We start from the raw sequence: 16834 nt of genomic DNA, 5'->3' as shown, positions 1-16834 counted from the left end.
CAGGAAGTACACATGGACCCAAACTGTTACCTAGCAACGCAATTCCGTTGAAATGCGCTAAAACAGAGCGTTTCAGACAGAGGCTGAATACATGCATATTCAGGCAGACAGTATGAGGAAAATAAAGTTTTTTTGAACATTAAAACATGTAAACATGTTCTAGTAGAAACAAAAAGTACAAGTATGAACCTGAAAATGAGCAATGATATGGGACCTTTAAAGCCAGATGAAAATAACACTAGCTAACGTTACATGAGATAGCAAGATGGCAATCAGCTACGCACTTAACGTTAATAACTAACGTTAACTAACCGTTTAACTATCAGCTCAACTATCAGCTGTCAGTGGCAAAACTACTGTTTTAATGACTATTGCTTTTTATTTGACACTGATGATGATGATCATGCTGATGCCATTAACTGTTCCTCTTCCTCCTCCATCAGATCCTTCTTTCAGCCCAAGTGCAAGGACAAGGACAGTCAGAAGAAAGCCACAGATGAACCTGTGAAAAAGTAAGATTATTTTTTTTTTTCAATCACACACTTAGTGTTGTGGAGGGTTGTTAGTAAATGTATTATTGGTGTTGTCTTTTTCTGTATTTTATGTTAGGTTCATTCACAAATATAACCTGCTAAATATTTGAATTTTTTGAAGGCCTGCCTGTAGGGTCTATTTATAGGGATCTACTTAATTTAATGTATGCAGTCTTGATAGGGTAGAGGTACATTTGATTATTATTACTTATGATTTGTATACATTGATAAAGTGTTTTGCCTAATGGTAGGGATGCACAGATACCGGATCAGATATTAGGCCGATACTGACTTGAATAGCTGGATCGTTTATTGGTGACAATGGGGCTGATCTATCAAATTGAATTCTACGTTTATATACTATATTCATTATAAACTGGAATTTTAATTCCTGTTTTAAGTTTTGAACAATTTGTTGCAGCATTAAAAAAGCTTTACACCTGAATTGTAATTCCTGTTAATTTTGAAGATTTCTTTGCCAAGTTGTTGGTGTACGGTTAATTAATTTAATAATAAACAACAATTCACTTAATTTGTATCTATGTATTTATTTGTTACATTTTGTTTTAAGAAAGCAATGTCAAGTCAAGCCTGATGTTGCCTCACACGTAAAAGAATGATCCTAGTTTCTTCCACACAGTGACATACAGCTTATTAATTAAACACTGGTATCGGAACAGTACTTGGTATCGCTATCTGTATCGGGACTAAAAAAGTCGGATCGCTGCATCCCTACCTATTTTGTGAGGCGTTGTGGTATTTATTATGAAGGTTTCTATTTGATTATTGATGCTGATTTTTTTTATTTGTTAAATGTTCCACTACAGATTCATCTATAAATGTAACCTGCAATATTTGGAAATATATACTTTTTTTTTTTTTATTCATTTTAGCCTTTGGGGCTTTAAGCATTAATTTTATAGGAATCAATCTACCCATTTAATGTTTTAGGGCACATTTATGATTGTTGCTTTACAGAGTGTTTTACTTTTCTAGCTCCATATATGACATTGGTGATTGTCATTGATAGAGTAAATTGATGTTTGGTGTTTATGCCTTTCTATTGCACGCGGGGAATTTAATGTGATTATCACAAACCATTTGCCTGATTGCATCGAAACATTTGCCAAGTTAGACTTTGCAGCAGTTTGTTTGCAACTTTTGACGGATTATGTCGCTTATTACAAGTGTCAGATTATTACATTGCCTGTATAAATACTGAAAAAAACCTGCATTTGTACCGAGACAGTATGGCCAATATGGGTGGGAAGAGTATTATCTCCGACATCAGTAAACCATATCAGATCAGCTTAATTTTCAATAATGTTTTTGTGTTGAAACATCTTGAATATGGGCAATTATCTCTGAATCACTCTGAATCATGGATCTCTGTTGCTTAGTAAAACTTTTTGTAATCAAAAGAGATAACTTCTGTGTCTTATCTCTGAGCTGCTTTGATGTTGTGTTCATTATCTCGAGACTATCGTCTTTTAAAGTCAGTCTTAAAAGCCTCTTTAATACTCTCGTCTTTATGTAATGATCTTGTCATCATTGCTTTGACCTCTCTTTTATGACTCTTGCCTTGATTTTATACGTCTCAGTTGTATCATCCTGTCTTGAATACTTAATATAGCTGCTTGTGTCTGTGCTTTTGAACGGCACCAAATGAACGAGGCGTATGCATGGCTTTTATTTATTTGAATTACAAAGTGTCTTGTGTCTGTGCTCGTCTCCAGACCTGCCAAAAGCCCTCTCAAGGTGCAGAACGGTGTCCAGAAAGCTGATTCACCGATCAAGAAGGTTGCCAAACGCAGCCGTCAGATCCTGGACAGCGACGATGACGAGGCGCCGGTCATCAAAGAGCAAGTCGCTACCAAGGGACAAGGAGACAAAGAAGCTGCTGGTAAAACGGAAAAGGTAAAAGGCACTTTACACTCCCTAATTACACTCATTAATTGCAAATGAATCACGCATTTTTTATCTGTTCAAAATGTACCTTAAAGGGAGATTTGTCAAGTATTTAATACTCTTATCAACATGGGAGTGGACAAATATGCTGCTTTATGCAAATGTATGTATATATTTATTACTGGAAATCAATTAACAACACAAAACAATGACAAATATTGTCCAGAAACCCTCACAGGTACTGCATTTAGCATACAAAATATGCTTAAATCATAACATGGCAAACTGCAGCCCAACAGGCAACAACAGCTGTCAGTGTGTCAGTGTGCTGACTTGACTATGACTTGCCCCAAACTGCATGTGATTATCATAAAGTGGGCATGTCTGTAAAGGGGAGACTCTTGGGTAACCATAGAACCCATTTTCATTCACATATCTTGAGGTCAGAGGTCAAGAGACCCCTTTGAAAATGAAGATGACAGTTTTTTCTCACCAAATTTAGCATAAGTTTGCAGCGTTATTTAGCCTCCTTCGCGACAAGCTAGTATGACATGATTCTTGAGTTTTTCTAGTTTCGTATGATGCCATATGAGCCCACTACAACCTCAGAAAGATTGATTGCGTTAAAGTGGCAGTAGGCAGAATACTTTTGGCATCATTGGGCAAAAAATCCATAATAACCTTTCAGCATATTGTAATCCAAGTGTTCTGAGAGAAAACTAGACTTCTGCTCCTCCTCGTGGCTCTGTTTTCAGACTTTAAAAAAATCTAGCCCATGATGGGAGACTTTGACAAATCACAGGTCATTTCAGAGAGAAAGCGTTCCTATTGGCTGTGCTCCGGTCATGTAACCTGTAATTGGCGTTCAAGCCATCTCAACCTGATCTCAACATGGCTGCTGGGTCACAAACTTTCTAATTTTAACAGCTAAACAGTGCACTATAAGATGATTCTGAAAACATTTGAGGCGAGAAACAGGCATTAACGTAACTGCCTAGTTTGACCGTTGATTGACAGCCGGCTCTCATACACAGCAGACGAACAGCAGACCTCCGATCAGCTCTTACTGCTTGTTTTCCTCCGGTCTGTGAAATCTTGCACATGCCGTTAGGAGCACCGGAGGACACAGAGGCACATGATTTTTTCAGGTTACCTGTTTCTTGTACTACTGTCACAATATAGCGCCCATCTATAGAGATAACTTTTTTTTAATCTTATTTGCTCCAATCTCGCCTACTTCAGCTTTAATGCGTTAAAGAAATTAGTGGCATTAAAACAAATTTGCGTTAACGTGTTACTATCTCGTTAACTTTGACAGCCCTGCTTATGTAATAACTATAAAAGGTGAATTACCATTAGGCTTCCTTTGTCCTTGTAAACATGTGTAACCATCAAACGTTCTAATTCCACATCGACTGTCAGAGCTCCTGTAGGCGTATCATTGCCTGTTGTTTATTCAAAGGTGGGAAAAAACACTGTTACACAAAGACGGTAATTGTATGGTGAATCACCATGTTGAATGCATTTGTCAATAAGCCACATAATGAAAAGAAATTCCAGCATTAGAGTCTGGAGGAGGGAAATAGTCTGAAGCCCAAATTATAAGAGTATAAGCCTTTGATTATACTTTCCGTGACTGTGAGTACGCTAGCGTCTGCGTGATGTAAATTTCATCATAAGAGGGTGTACGATAGGCTCTGTACGGACGTCCACGCAACGCCAATTTGTAGTGACTGCGTAGCGATATACTGCACCTTTGTGGAGCGTGTCCTAATACTCATCCACGGTGTCCGCAGCTGCCAGTGTACGCCTCCGTTAGGGACTATAATCAAAGCTTGAAGAGTTCAAAACTCCAGTAACACTCGTTAGCAGTTTCTCCCAACCTTTTTTGCCCCGTCATACCCCCCCAGCTCATCAGATGAGCTCTGGTAACCCTTCATTAACATCACCCTCCATGTCCCACATATGATCATTCGAATTAATTTTAAAGTAGATGTTATTTAACATTATTAGTTGTATAAAAGTAGACACTATTACAATTTATTTTCATTAATCCAGCAAGTGTCGATGTTTAGGTTTTTAAATTTTCTAATTGGTCAGGTTTGCATAGAGTGGCATTTTATTTATCCAGTACTTTTGGCTCTATTTTGACTTCTTTGTTTATTTTCTAACTTGTTTTAGCTCGGTGGGAGAAGTATCCTATAGACTAGTGGTTTTCAAAGTGGGGTTCGGGGACCCTCGGGGGTCCTTGAGGGGTTTCCACGGGATCTCCGGCAAAAAGCGGAATCATTTGTTTTCACTGTAATTCCATCCATAAGTAACACAATTACAGAATGTATGACTATTTTGGACATGAGTTTAATATACTTATGACACTTATCACTTACACGTATCAGAGGGTGGGGGGGGGGGGGGGGGGGGGGGGGGGTTATGAGGTCCTTGATATGAAAAAGTTTGCGAACTATTGCAGTATTTATTGGTTATTATGTGAAATAAATATTTTAAAGATCAGTATCACTGCAATTTTAAATTATATTTTTGTTTATTTTTCTCCTAAACTAATTGTTTTTTAATTAGTTGTGTTAATTCATCTTTAATGTCCCCCCTGGTTGGGAATCACTGCTTTAAAGAACAACTTTACTGTGAGACCCACCAACACGTTTCTGCTTGTGACCTTCAACGGGGGTCATCCTCATGAGCTTTGAGCAGGGTCATCCTTATCCGCTAGAGTTATGACCCCCTAAACACAAGCTACATGTATATCCCCCCCCCCCCCCCCCCTCCTCTGTCGCAGTGCTCAGGTAGTACCGCATTGTTATTAACGGTTTATAAGGGATTGTGAAGCTTTTAGTTCATGCAAGAACAACCCTATAATGATGATTAATTGGGACTATGGAGACATTTCATGTGCAGCCCTGAAACGCTGACTTTTAGCGGTGGTTGCCATCCTGCCTGCTATAGAGTTCCCTGCCGCCTCCTGTGATTTTTTTTCTTCTTCTTATAGCAGCCCTCTCTAAACGATGCGCTTCATTGAACAACAAACTTGTTTCCTCACTGATGGAGGTGTGTGTCGTTCAGGGTTTGCAGTGTTGTTTTCCAACACTTGCTGAGATACTTTGCACTCATAGATTTTGTCGAGGTTTCTGCTTTTCTGTATTTTTTTTTTTAGGCCATCGTCTGGCTTTTTAAAGTCCATATAATCTTGTCGGTTATACTCTTGTTTTCCTCGGCAGAAAATGCCACGTCGAGGTGATACACAGTCCACAGTGATCTGATGTTTTGACAGCTGGACAACTGTTATTGTCACTCTCCTGGGATTTCAATGTCAGCTGTAGATGGAAATAGTCAAGATGTTAATGTAATTTAAAAAAAAAAGAAATCACCTCAAAACGCAGTAATTCCAGCCATTAAAGCCTTTGTTTATGCTGCCTACTGTCACAGTGATAACCAATACCAACACTGCTTGTCTTTTTTTTTCAGAAGGATGATGTCTTTAAGGCAGTTCCCACCCCCATGTCTCCTCCACCTGCCCCAGCCACCCCTGTGACCCCCGCCACTCCAGCCACCCCGGCCTCTACGGCTTCACCTGGGACCCCCAGCACCCCAAACTCCACCTCCCCCTCTGAGATCATTAAACGCAAGACTGGTCAGTATCTGATCAGATTTGATCTATTGGTTCTTTATTTGTTCCTAGTAGGGATGTCACGATACCAGAAATCTAGCAGTCGATACCAATACCAGTGAAATTCCACGATTCTCGATACCCAATTGGATACCGTGGTAAAAAACAAACTCCTTTGTAATCGTTTGCGTACTGGTTTTTGTTAGGAAGTTAAACAGGTCATAATTCCCTCTCTATTATGTATTTTATATTGCTGTGAAATCATCTCTTTCAAACAACTGGAGTTATTCAAGTTTCTCACCAAAACTACATTTTACAAGATAACATTTGAACACATCATGATAACGTTAGAATTTACTCAATACTCATACTGAATAGAGCCTGAACGCATCATAATGTAAATCAATGGCACCTCCTGTTAACGTTAGCTGTTAGCTCCGTACAGGATTGTGCTGCTCACCAGCTGCTAATAGCTAACGTTAACTAGCTCTCATCCTGCCGATTTCAACACGGATTTGTGTCTCACAAATCACGCCGCTACTCTCGAGCCTCCCCGGTAGAGTACTGTCATGTTTTCAGAATTTTGGCATCATCTTGGTCCCGAAGTATCTGTTCTCGTGACATCCCTCGTTCCCTAGTCATACTCTAAATCTGTGGTGCTCAACTTCTTCCTCCAAAATTGCAGCACTTTCGAACTTTGACACCAGCTGAGGATTGATAGTTTTTGTGCCTCAAGCTATTTTACTTGATTACTTATTAGCAGGAGCCTAATGTCTCCAAATACTCATTATTTCAAAATGAGGGAAAAACAATACATCTATCACAAAGTGAATGCATGAGAGGTTTGTTCACCAGAAACAGTGAAGCACCCTCTTGTTTCATTTATCTCTTGACTCTCTGGAAAGGGTCTCAACCTTTTATACTGACAACCAGTAGACTCTATTGTGTTGCATTATTTGTCATTTATCTCATCTGCTGAACCACAGATGCTCACTCTTCAAGCCTATATAATTATTTTTTCTGCGTGTGTTTGCATTGTGATAATGTTATTATTGTCTTGCGATCATCATTTCTGCTGACTGGGCTTTAATGGAACCAGCAGAGCAAGTCGTGTTGTCATTGTAGCTGATTGTCGATCTTCATTTGGTTCCTTTGTGGTTTGCAGGCTTTGTTAACTTTCTTTTTAAAAAAATAGCATGAACATATGTAGTGTTTATTGTGCAGTGCGTTTAAGAGTGGAGGAGTGCTGCTGCCGCTGTTTTCTCTGACAAACATGTTCATTATCTGTGAATTTTAAATACGCAGCATGTGTAACTATCTGCATTTAACATAAAATAGAATGGCCAAGTGATTTGAAGTGGCGCTTTGTACTCGCTGTACTTTTCATGTCACACCAGAAATGTAGAATTTAAGCTACTTAGAGCTACACAGATTTCTAGTATCGCAGCTTTGCTTTCATTCGGTGAGCACCTCCTTTTCTCACGTTGTTTCCTTCATCCTACTTTTGCAGGAGGAAAAGCGGCTCATTCTCTTTTCATCATCCCATTCTCTTTGTGTTTGTTGACTGCAGTGTTTGCTTTCAGCAGTGGTGCGTTGCCACAGTAAGAGCCCCGCCACCACCACCACTAGAGAAAACATCACATTAAAGTAACACTAATTTGTCCAGAAATTGCATTCTTAATGTCCTGGGTTAATGCTTTCATTATTATATCTAGAAGTAAAACATCAGCAGTGCTACCTGTGCTAGAACCCTAACAAGGACCAAAACAGAGGCGGGTGTTGATCCAAAACTAAAATTACCCTCAAGCACCACTGCTGCATAAAATTACAGGGGAAATTACACTGGAACTCTAAGCTGCTGTGCTGCATAATATCTTTCAGGATGGAATTAGTGTTTTCATTAGCAAAGTACGTATCTGTGATTCTCTTTTTTTTTTTTTGTTGCCCTACATCTGCAGTAAGAGAGCAGACTCATCCTGTTTTCATCTCCACATCCTCGTTCTGTTTGATCATGCTGGGATTCCAGTTGGGATGCCTCTCACTTCCTTTTTTTTTTCTTCCTCTCCCTCTCCCTCCTCCTTTTTAATTTAATGCCTGTCCTGACGTGTGCAGCGAGGAAGATGTTCCCCAAGAGGAAGCTTGATGAGAGCAAGAGCGTCAGTGAGAGTCAGAAAGACGAGGCCGGGGCCGAGGAGGAGCAGGGTCAGCAAAACAAACGACCCCGTGTGGAGAGCGGCGCCAGCAGCAGCGCAGGTACGCCTTCACCTCTGCTATGAGTCTGATAACCGAGCACAGCTCCTGCACAGGTCTGGAAAGGTCTCGGTGAGAATGGAGACTTTCTAGGATTGTCAGAGTTGGGAAGGTAAACAATAATAAAGAACGGCACATTTTGTATTTTTCTTATTTCCAAATTGAAATAAGAAAAACAAACAATAGGAGAGACAGAATCCATGAAAATAATGTCAAAGTTAACGCGATGATAACGCAGGCTCAGTTGTAAAGCTAGAGTGATGATCCCATAGCATATGCAACTATAAAACCTCAGGAATCCATTGGTACCAACCATGTCATACTAGCTTGTCGGGAAGGAGGCTAAATAACGCTGCAAACTTGGGCTAAATTCTGGCAAGGAAAAAACTGGCATGGCCATTTTCAAAGGAGTCCCTTGACCTCTGATCTCAAGATATGTGAATGAAAATGGGTTCTATGGGTACCCACGAGTCTCCCTTTTACAAACATGCCCACTTTATGATAATCACATGCAGTTTTGGGCAAGTCATAGTCAAGTCAGCTCACTGACACACTGACAGCTGTTGTTGCCTGTTGGGCTGCAGTTTGCCATGTTATGATTTGAGCATATCTTTTATGCTAAACGCAGTACCTGTGAGGGTTTCTGCACAATATTTATCATTGTTTTGTGTTGTTAGTTGATTTATATTTGTCCACTCCCATGTTAATGGTATTAGAGTATTGAATACTTAAAATAAATCTCCCTTTAAGGAACATTTTGAACAGATAAAAGAATTTGCGATTAATTTGCGATTAATCACAATTAACTAAAGACAATTATGCAATTAATAACGATTCAATATTTAAATTGATTGACAGCCCTAGTTTTACAATATCAGTGCAATTCTTGCCAGTACTAGCTACGCCATAAATGTCCCATCAACATAGTTCCTTTATCACTGCAACACTGACACTTTGCTCACGCCATTCATATTCAGATATTTGCTGTGTGTACAAAACCTAAGGACATAATGTTGTGGGTCTCCCTCTGCATGGTGTTGTATAGCGGACAAGGACCACACTGTCTGTCAGCACTGTATTGCAGGTCACCGGCTTAACTTGCCTGCAATTGTTGTAGATAAACAAAGCATTCACAGGGTTACTCTCCGTAACCTCCCCGGAAAAAGTCCAGAATGAAAAGAAGAAAATAAAACGGCCGATAAAGATCCTGTTAAATACGGAACATGGGAGAAAATGAGATTGAGTAAATATACTTACAAATACTTTGGGAAGCACAGAAGAATTTGGATATACACAACACTGACTCTGTCAACATCTATCCTTCAAAATATAAGTCTCTGTTAAATCCACATATGATTTTACAGGAATTTATAATACCCTGTTCATAAAAAGATCCAGAACAAAGATCAAATTGTGGAAAATGTTTTTCATTAAATAGTATCCGTGAACTTGTAAAAGTACCACTTGCATGCCGGATAAAGGGCAACGTGCACTGGTGTGATGTTTGACACTTCTAAAAACACCCGTGCCCATTGTTTTCTGTGAAAGCCCACACTGGTGTCAACCTGACAGAAAAGCAATTATATCACATTCACTCCCCAGATCGGTTCATCCCAGCTACTGTACCTCGACTGCTTTGTTTGTCTGTATGACACATTTGATGCGCTCTCTGGGCATCGGTAGATTCTGAAATAGAGCTGAAACAATTAGTCAATTAATTGCTTAGTTAATCAACACAAAATTTAACGGCAACACATTTTATAGGCAATTAATTGTTTGAGTCAATTATCGAGCAAAAAGGGCAAATGTTCTTTGGTTCCAGCTTCCCAGATGTGAGGATTTTCTGCTTTTCTCTTTGTTGTATTCTAAATTAGCAGACGAAACAAGTCATTTTGGGCTCTGGGGAATTGTGACAAGCATTTTTTCTTGATTGTCTGGATGAATAGGAAAAAAAAAACGCTATTTGCAGCCCTAACATCTGATGTGTGTTATCCGGAAAATAATGGTGTGTCGGTCTAAGATACGTAGTGACGAAGCCATAAGCCTGCAGATAAAGAGAGAGAGAACCTGAGCATAAACAGCCTAAGGTTAAAAAAAAAAATTAACGGTGAGATCTCATCAGTCATTCATTATAATGCTAACTGCCAGGGTCTGAAAATGCACCCAGCAAATGCTGGTAAATTGTTGGTTGATAAACCGGTTCCTATTGTCTGATTCGTTGGAATTGCATTTCTCCGATACTATCGATGCTTTCGGGCAATTATCCTTTCACAATGACGTCAACGGCATATGCGTGCTGTATCATGTTTCAGTTTGTTTGGGACCGAAGTCATGGCGGCGCAGAGAAAATAAGCGTGATGGTAATACACCTGAGGGGACGCACCCTTTTTTTCTCTCTGATAATGCTACATTGTGAACAACAAATCGGTGTTGAAATGGGCAGGAGAAGAGTTATTAACGTGAGCTGTTAGCAGCCGGTGGGCAGCACAGTCCTGCTTGGCTAAATAACGGAGCTACTAACGTTAACCGAGGTTGCATTGAGTCACATTATTATGATGCGTTCAACGTTATCATGATGTGCTCAAAAGTAATCTTGAAAAATCCAGTTGTTTGAAGGAGATGTTTTCACAGCACTATAAAATAGATATTAGAGAGGGAATTATGACCTGCTTATCCTCCTAACACTAGCTCTAAGCAGCTTATGATACATAATTAAAACTACTAATGCCAAGATTTCCTTTAATCAAAGCAAATATTTAAATGAAAATACAGTCATGTATTCCTAATCATTTGAATTGAGTGTTTTTATAGGTGACAATAACGAAGTACAGTACAGTACTGTGTACAATATCCTCCCAACCCCCTGAAAAATAGGGCTTCCCGTAATTTGAACACTGGAATTGACCATGCATGTAATGTGTTTTTTTGTGTAAAATATATTGAACAATGAATCAGATCTAAAAGGTTATTCCCTCATTTAGTGCATAGCTTTCAAAAGTGTCAGATAACATTTCTGAGTGGCAGTCAAAAAGAAATACTCGCCTGCCACAGTGGCAGGCAGTGAAAAAAGTTAATTTCTTGCTTCCATCCATCGATCAACACGCCACTACAAAGTGTCAAAACCCTCCGAAATTCAACTTTCTCCATCCACAACTCCATGTCTTGAACAAAACTAAGCAAACTGTAGGAACCTCGCTCTGTGACAAGGTTTTACTTTCACTCCCTTTGCCAGTGTTTTTTTTACCATCATTGAGAAGCAATGAAATTCCATCCACCAGAGCCGCTTTGCCTGATTTGTTAGTCTACGTTTTTTCATGTCTTATTCAGGGTGAAATTACAGAGTGTAATTGTGTGTGCAAAAAGCAGGCTTTAACATTTTTGTTCAGCAAAATTCTAGTTTTGCCACAGTCGGCTCCTCTTAACCCATTATTTTTAAGCAGCATGTGTATATACAGAAGCACAGCAGACAGGAAAAATGGCCCCTCTCTCTTCAAATTGGCTGGCGAAGTACCAAAAGTGACTGTTGGATTCACCAGTCCAGTCCAGCAGCTATTTTAACCTGTGGATGAGGAAATTAAAGTTTCATGTAGTCTGTCTCCTCACCCAGCCGGTATCATGACCCCAGCTCTGTCTGCTGAGACTCGGTGCTACAAGTTTGTCAATAGTAATTCTCCCTTAACCTGACTCTCGGGTGAAAGCGAAACCTCAAAGATATAACCCGCGGCATTTATTGAAGAAGGCTGTTATGTTGAAAAACCATCTTCAAACATGGGCTCGCAATAAAACTGAGGGTTGCCCTCAGTAAACCTGCTGGCATTTATCTCTTTCAATGACTCCGCTTCCTTTCTGTCTCACCCTGCATAGGGAACGCCGATGAACCCATGGAGCAGGGAGCAAAGGAAGAAAGAGTTGAAAAGGCGGTGGCCGAGGCTAACAGCCCAGATGAGGTGGAGGTGGAGAAGACGAAGAAGAAAGAGGAGGGAGAGAAGGCCGAGGAGGAGCGGGTGAAGAGCGAGAGCTCTGATGAGGAAGAAAAGAACGCTGAGGGGGCGGAAAAGAAAAATGAAGCAAAGGAGAAGACGGATGATGAGAAAGGGCCCGCCGATGCCAAGAAGAAGAAGAAGAAGAAGAAGAAGGAGGAGGAGGAGGTGGTTGAAAAGAACACGGCAGAGGGAGAAGGGAGCCCAAAAAGTCAAACGGCGAGAAAGCAAAAAGAAGCAAAAGAGCAGAAAGATAAGGAGCTGCCCAAGAAAGCCCCCATCAGCAGTTTCTTTGGTGAGGAGCAATTTGCATAGCTCTGTGCTTGCACAAAAAAAAAGTGTCCGTAAATGTGCTATGCTTTTATCAGTTGGGGAAAGACAGCAAAATATTTCCCTGCCCCTGCCCCTGCTCCACCCTCACCTTCCCTGTTATTTATTTCTTTTTATTCAATAGCTCCGAGAAAAGCCACAGTGAAGACGGAGAAGCCAGAGAAGAATGAAGGGGAGAAAAAGACGAGTGCAGAGAGGAAGACTTCCGCGGAGGAGAGCAAAGACACAAAAGGGTAAGACAAAGTACAACAGGAAGTTACAGACGGCTCAGGATAGGCCGGACGCCTCACCTGCTTGTTTGTATTCTCGTCCGTCTCACCTGTCCGACACACTGAACTCTTAACTTATATACGTGTTGCACTATTCAGCTAAACTCAACCTCTGACCCCTTAATGTAACATGCATGCTTGTGGCAAAGGGAGATGAGAGGACACTAATTTGACACTGTGGAGGTGAAGTAGGGCTGCTATTGACACTTATTTTTATAATTGATTACGTGATTATACTTAATTATCTTTAGGGCTGCCCCCTCTTAGTGGATTTGTTGACTTTTTTTTCATGCTGAATGACTTATTTCTAAGATACTTATGTGCACATCTCTGGTAAACACAAGATTTAAAGTGGTGCTCTACAGATCTGTTGATTAAATCAACTAATCGTATGAGTGTTAGTAGACTAAGAGATTCTTTGATCGAGGACAGCCCTAATGATTGATTATGTTTTTGATCCATTTTGTTTGTCTGTACCTTTTTAAATTAATCTTGTACATTGTGTTAACTCACATGTTGCATTTTTCTGCACGGCAATAACTTCCATTCTCACACTGAACAATTTTGTCCATTCGTGAATTCCAGTAAAATGTAATTTAAGCAAGATGGCTATATATACAAAAATGTTGACAAAACAAGTAAGGCGGCGTTACGTTGTGCAATTCTACTTAGTAAGGAAAGCGAGAAGAAAAAAAAGACTATGGAGCCACAGGTGGCTGTGTGAACTGCGAACTATAGTTTTATTTATATTACAGCATAATATTTAGCCACAACATGTGAAATTATACTCCAATAATATTAAAACTAATATTAGACTGCAAACTTTTGGGGACAGAGCTTTCAGTGTGACAGCCCCCACCCTCTGGAACTCTCTCCCCATAGAGCTCCGCAACGCACCATCTCTGGACCCCTTCAAAAGACTTCTCAAAACCCACCTCTTCACCAAGGCCTATGGCCTCTAGCTACTGTTATGTTCCATTGTTGTGTTTATTTATGTCTTTGTTAAGTGTCCTTGGGTTTCTTGAAAGGCGCTATATAAATCCAAGTTATTATTATTATTATTATTATTAAGGCTGCAACTAACGATTATTCGCTGCAGTAGGTATGGGTTATGATTTTTCGAATAGTCATTATTTATAATAAAAAAAAAAAATCAAATAGTTTATGCGACTATTCGTCCCTTCTTAAAAAAATATATATTTCCCTTGTATTAATCGTTGCAGGCGCTGCCTGGTAGTGACGTTACTACCGGTAAAACGTGTGTGGCACGTTAAGTTCGGCTCTTTTCTGTTAGCGTAGGGTTGTGTGTGTGCTGCTTGCACAAAGCCCTGTGCTCCCTCCAAAGGAGGAAGGAGAGTTGGGTACCCGGAGGCGCACGGCAGGTGACCAAGTTGAGGCTGTCGCGCCGCACTTAATTTAAGGTCCCGAATGGCAGGCACCGTTAGCACTGGACCACCCTCCGTGGGAAGGCCCCACGCACCGCCGCGAGCGCACCCCATCGTCGTGTTCGCGTGCAAGCGGTGTCGCGCTCCTAGTAGTTTCAGCAGGTAGATCAGCTGTTCCAGCACCTGAGCATATCGTCATTCAAACCCGACAGAAACTAAATAAAACTCACCAAAACCATCTGGGTTTGTCTTTCCACCGGCCTCCTCCACTGTTCCAACAATATGGTTGAATAATTGAATAATAATCGAATAATACCCAGTGATTTTTGAACAGTATTTTTGCTTGGAATGCACATCCCTAGTAGGCAGTAGGGATGGGTTGTGATTAGAGAGAGATCTGTCTATCACTGTGTGTAGGAGAATTTTGTTGCCTCAGCTAAGGTATGCGTTTTCTGCCAATCCTTTTCTGTATTTATCATTATTATTATTATTATTATTATTATTATGACTACACATTATCTGAGTCTTTCTTACATAAAGCAGTGCTTTTACTACATGTAAATAAACCAGCAGCAGAAGCAGTGTATTACAGTTTTGTCACTTTGAGGTCAGCCACAAACTATTTTTAGCTCTAGAAGAGAAGAAATGCATTTTTCATCTGCTTATTTATTTTTTAAGAACTGCCTTGTGTGCGACAGGAGTGATAGGCATAGCATACGAAAGAAAGTTCACAGATATAGTACATCCTTGTAATGAATTAGGCTTAGACTTTTTTGTTCCACCTTGTGTGAGGAAAATAAACACATGCATGTACTGCAGTAAACTGTTCACTTTTAACCACATTAATCAGTGTGTTTGTTTTTTTTGCAAGAATAAATGATTATATAATATTGCTGACGTGGGAAAACGCTCTTCTATTACAGAGTTTATCTTGATAAATACTTGAGTAGTTTTCTTTCGAGATGAACTTTACTCTAGTTCTTCTTCCTCCAGTGTGAAGTAACCAGTGAAGCTTTCTCCCAAAACACTCATTACATTTCAAAGTATCTCATTGTTATGATAATAGTGTGCACGACTCTCTGTCTACAAAGAGATCTGAGCTGCTTCAGTGACTGTAACAGCTGTCACCATTATTCTGTCAGACTCCTAATTTGCTCCGTTTCCTCGTTGTGTTCTTCCTCAGCGAGTCACCCTCAGGAGAAACGGACTACAATCCGTCCAGGCCCAACTACCATCCTGTGGACCACGCCTGCTGGAAACAGGGCCAAAAGTAAGTCCAGCCCATTTTTACTCAGCCTACTCACCTCTCATGTCAGCGACCTTATGCAGAAAGGGGAACCCAAAGTCTTGACTGTTTTTCACCAGCCTATGGTTCAAAGTGGCTGTGATAGTTTTCAATCTCGTGGACGTTGATACATTTTCGGGGAAAGTCGGAGTGTGTGAGGATGTTAAGAAGTTACCATATGTATTTTATTACTTATTTCCAGGGCTGCAAATAACGACCTCTAGTAGAAACGAGTCTGGTTTCCTTCTGTGCAACCTTGCAGAGTCAAACATTAAAAAAACTCGGGAAGAAATTAAATTTTCAGACCAGGGAAAGAACCTGGACTCGCTAATGGAAAGTCATGGAAAAATCATGGAATTTTACATCAAGGCCGCGGTGCAAGTCAAGCTGCTTAGACTCAGGTCAGCTACTGTGTACAGTGATGTGTTTTAACCCGCTGTGAGTACTAGATGTGTTAAGTTTACTGCTTCTGGACAGTTGAAGCCACATGTCAGTCACAGAAAAAGTCACAGGATTGACTTTTATATTATTTTCTGTAATTGAATAAACATTTTGTCTCTCAGATTTGAAAAACAAAACCCATCTTCTTCAGTATATTTTAAGTTGCAACAGATAAAGCTTTTGTTTCTACTCGCACAACGAGCACGCACAAATGCGTTTATGCTCAAAGCGATTACATTTTATGGTTTATTACAGTAAATATATTACATATTGGTCCTCCATGCCACAGCCCCGGATCGGACCGGAATTCTGAATTTTCCCACGAGGAGTCGAACTTGACTCAGCAGCTGCTCCACCAAAACTCGGAGGAGCGGCTTTTCACTAAAATGAGAATAGCTGGTCCACCTTAAAGGTCGGTCCACCTTAGGTGAGCCTGGGCCGAAGTTGTTACTAACGTTGGGGCTAACCCCCTTCACTTTCATCAGCAGTTGGCAAGCAACACACAGGAACTTGGCTCGGGTCTTGAGGAGTCGTAGCATTTATTCACAGACAAATAAACTGTACACACACTGCACTGCTACGTGTGTGTTCGCTTAAAGGGAACCAATCTAAACGCCAATAGTGTCTTTGTTCTATAGCCATTACATTGTGCAATTAACATTTACTTCATCCTGATATGTTAAAGCTATTGCTATTGCATTTAAATCTCCTGGTTCATCTGAGCAAAGATCTACAGAAAATGTCTTTTTTGGAGGCTTTTGTTATAAAATCCCTTTCCCCCCCTGATATGGAGCGTAATAGATTTTTTTTCTGCATATCAAATGTAAGGAC

At 40.2% G+C, this 16834-nt stretch overlaps 1 protein-coding gene across 2 annotated transcripts in view; it reads left to right on the top strand.

The window, feature by feature from the left end:
- The window catches only part of lig1 (ligase I, DNA, ATP-dependent), a 59892-nt gene that overhangs the window by 953 nt on the left and 42105 nt on the right, over nucleotides 1-16834 (top strand). The window contains exons 2-8 of one of the 2 annotated variants that reach the window (XM_074652149.1): nucleotides 444-512; nucleotides 2270-2450; nucleotides 5922-6087; nucleotides 8176-8316; nucleotides 12178-12588; nucleotides 12748-12856; nucleotides 15461-15547. In XM_074652149.1, the coding sequence (XP_074508250.1) occupies nucleotides 444-512; nucleotides 2270-2450; nucleotides 5922-6087; nucleotides 8176-8316; nucleotides 12178-12588; nucleotides 12748-12856; nucleotides 15461-15547 (1164 nt within the window). The remainder of the gene's footprint in view (nucleotides 1-443; nucleotides 513-2269; nucleotides 2451-5921; nucleotides 6088-8175; nucleotides 8317-12177; nucleotides 12589-12747; nucleotides 12857-15460; nucleotides 15548-16834) is intronic. The other variant, XM_074652150.1, reaches the window with a different exon arrangement.

The sequence above is a fragment of the Sebastes fasciatus genome, chromosome 11 (genome assembly GCF_043250625.1).
Source record: "Sebastes fasciatus isolate fSebFas1 chromosome 11, fSebFas1.pri, whole genome shotgun sequence".
NCBI classification, from domain to species: domain Eukaryota; kingdom Metazoa; phylum Chordata; class Actinopteri; order Perciformes; family Sebastidae; genus Sebastes; species Sebastes fasciatus.
This window is presented reverse-complemented; position numbering and strand designations above follow the sequence as displayed.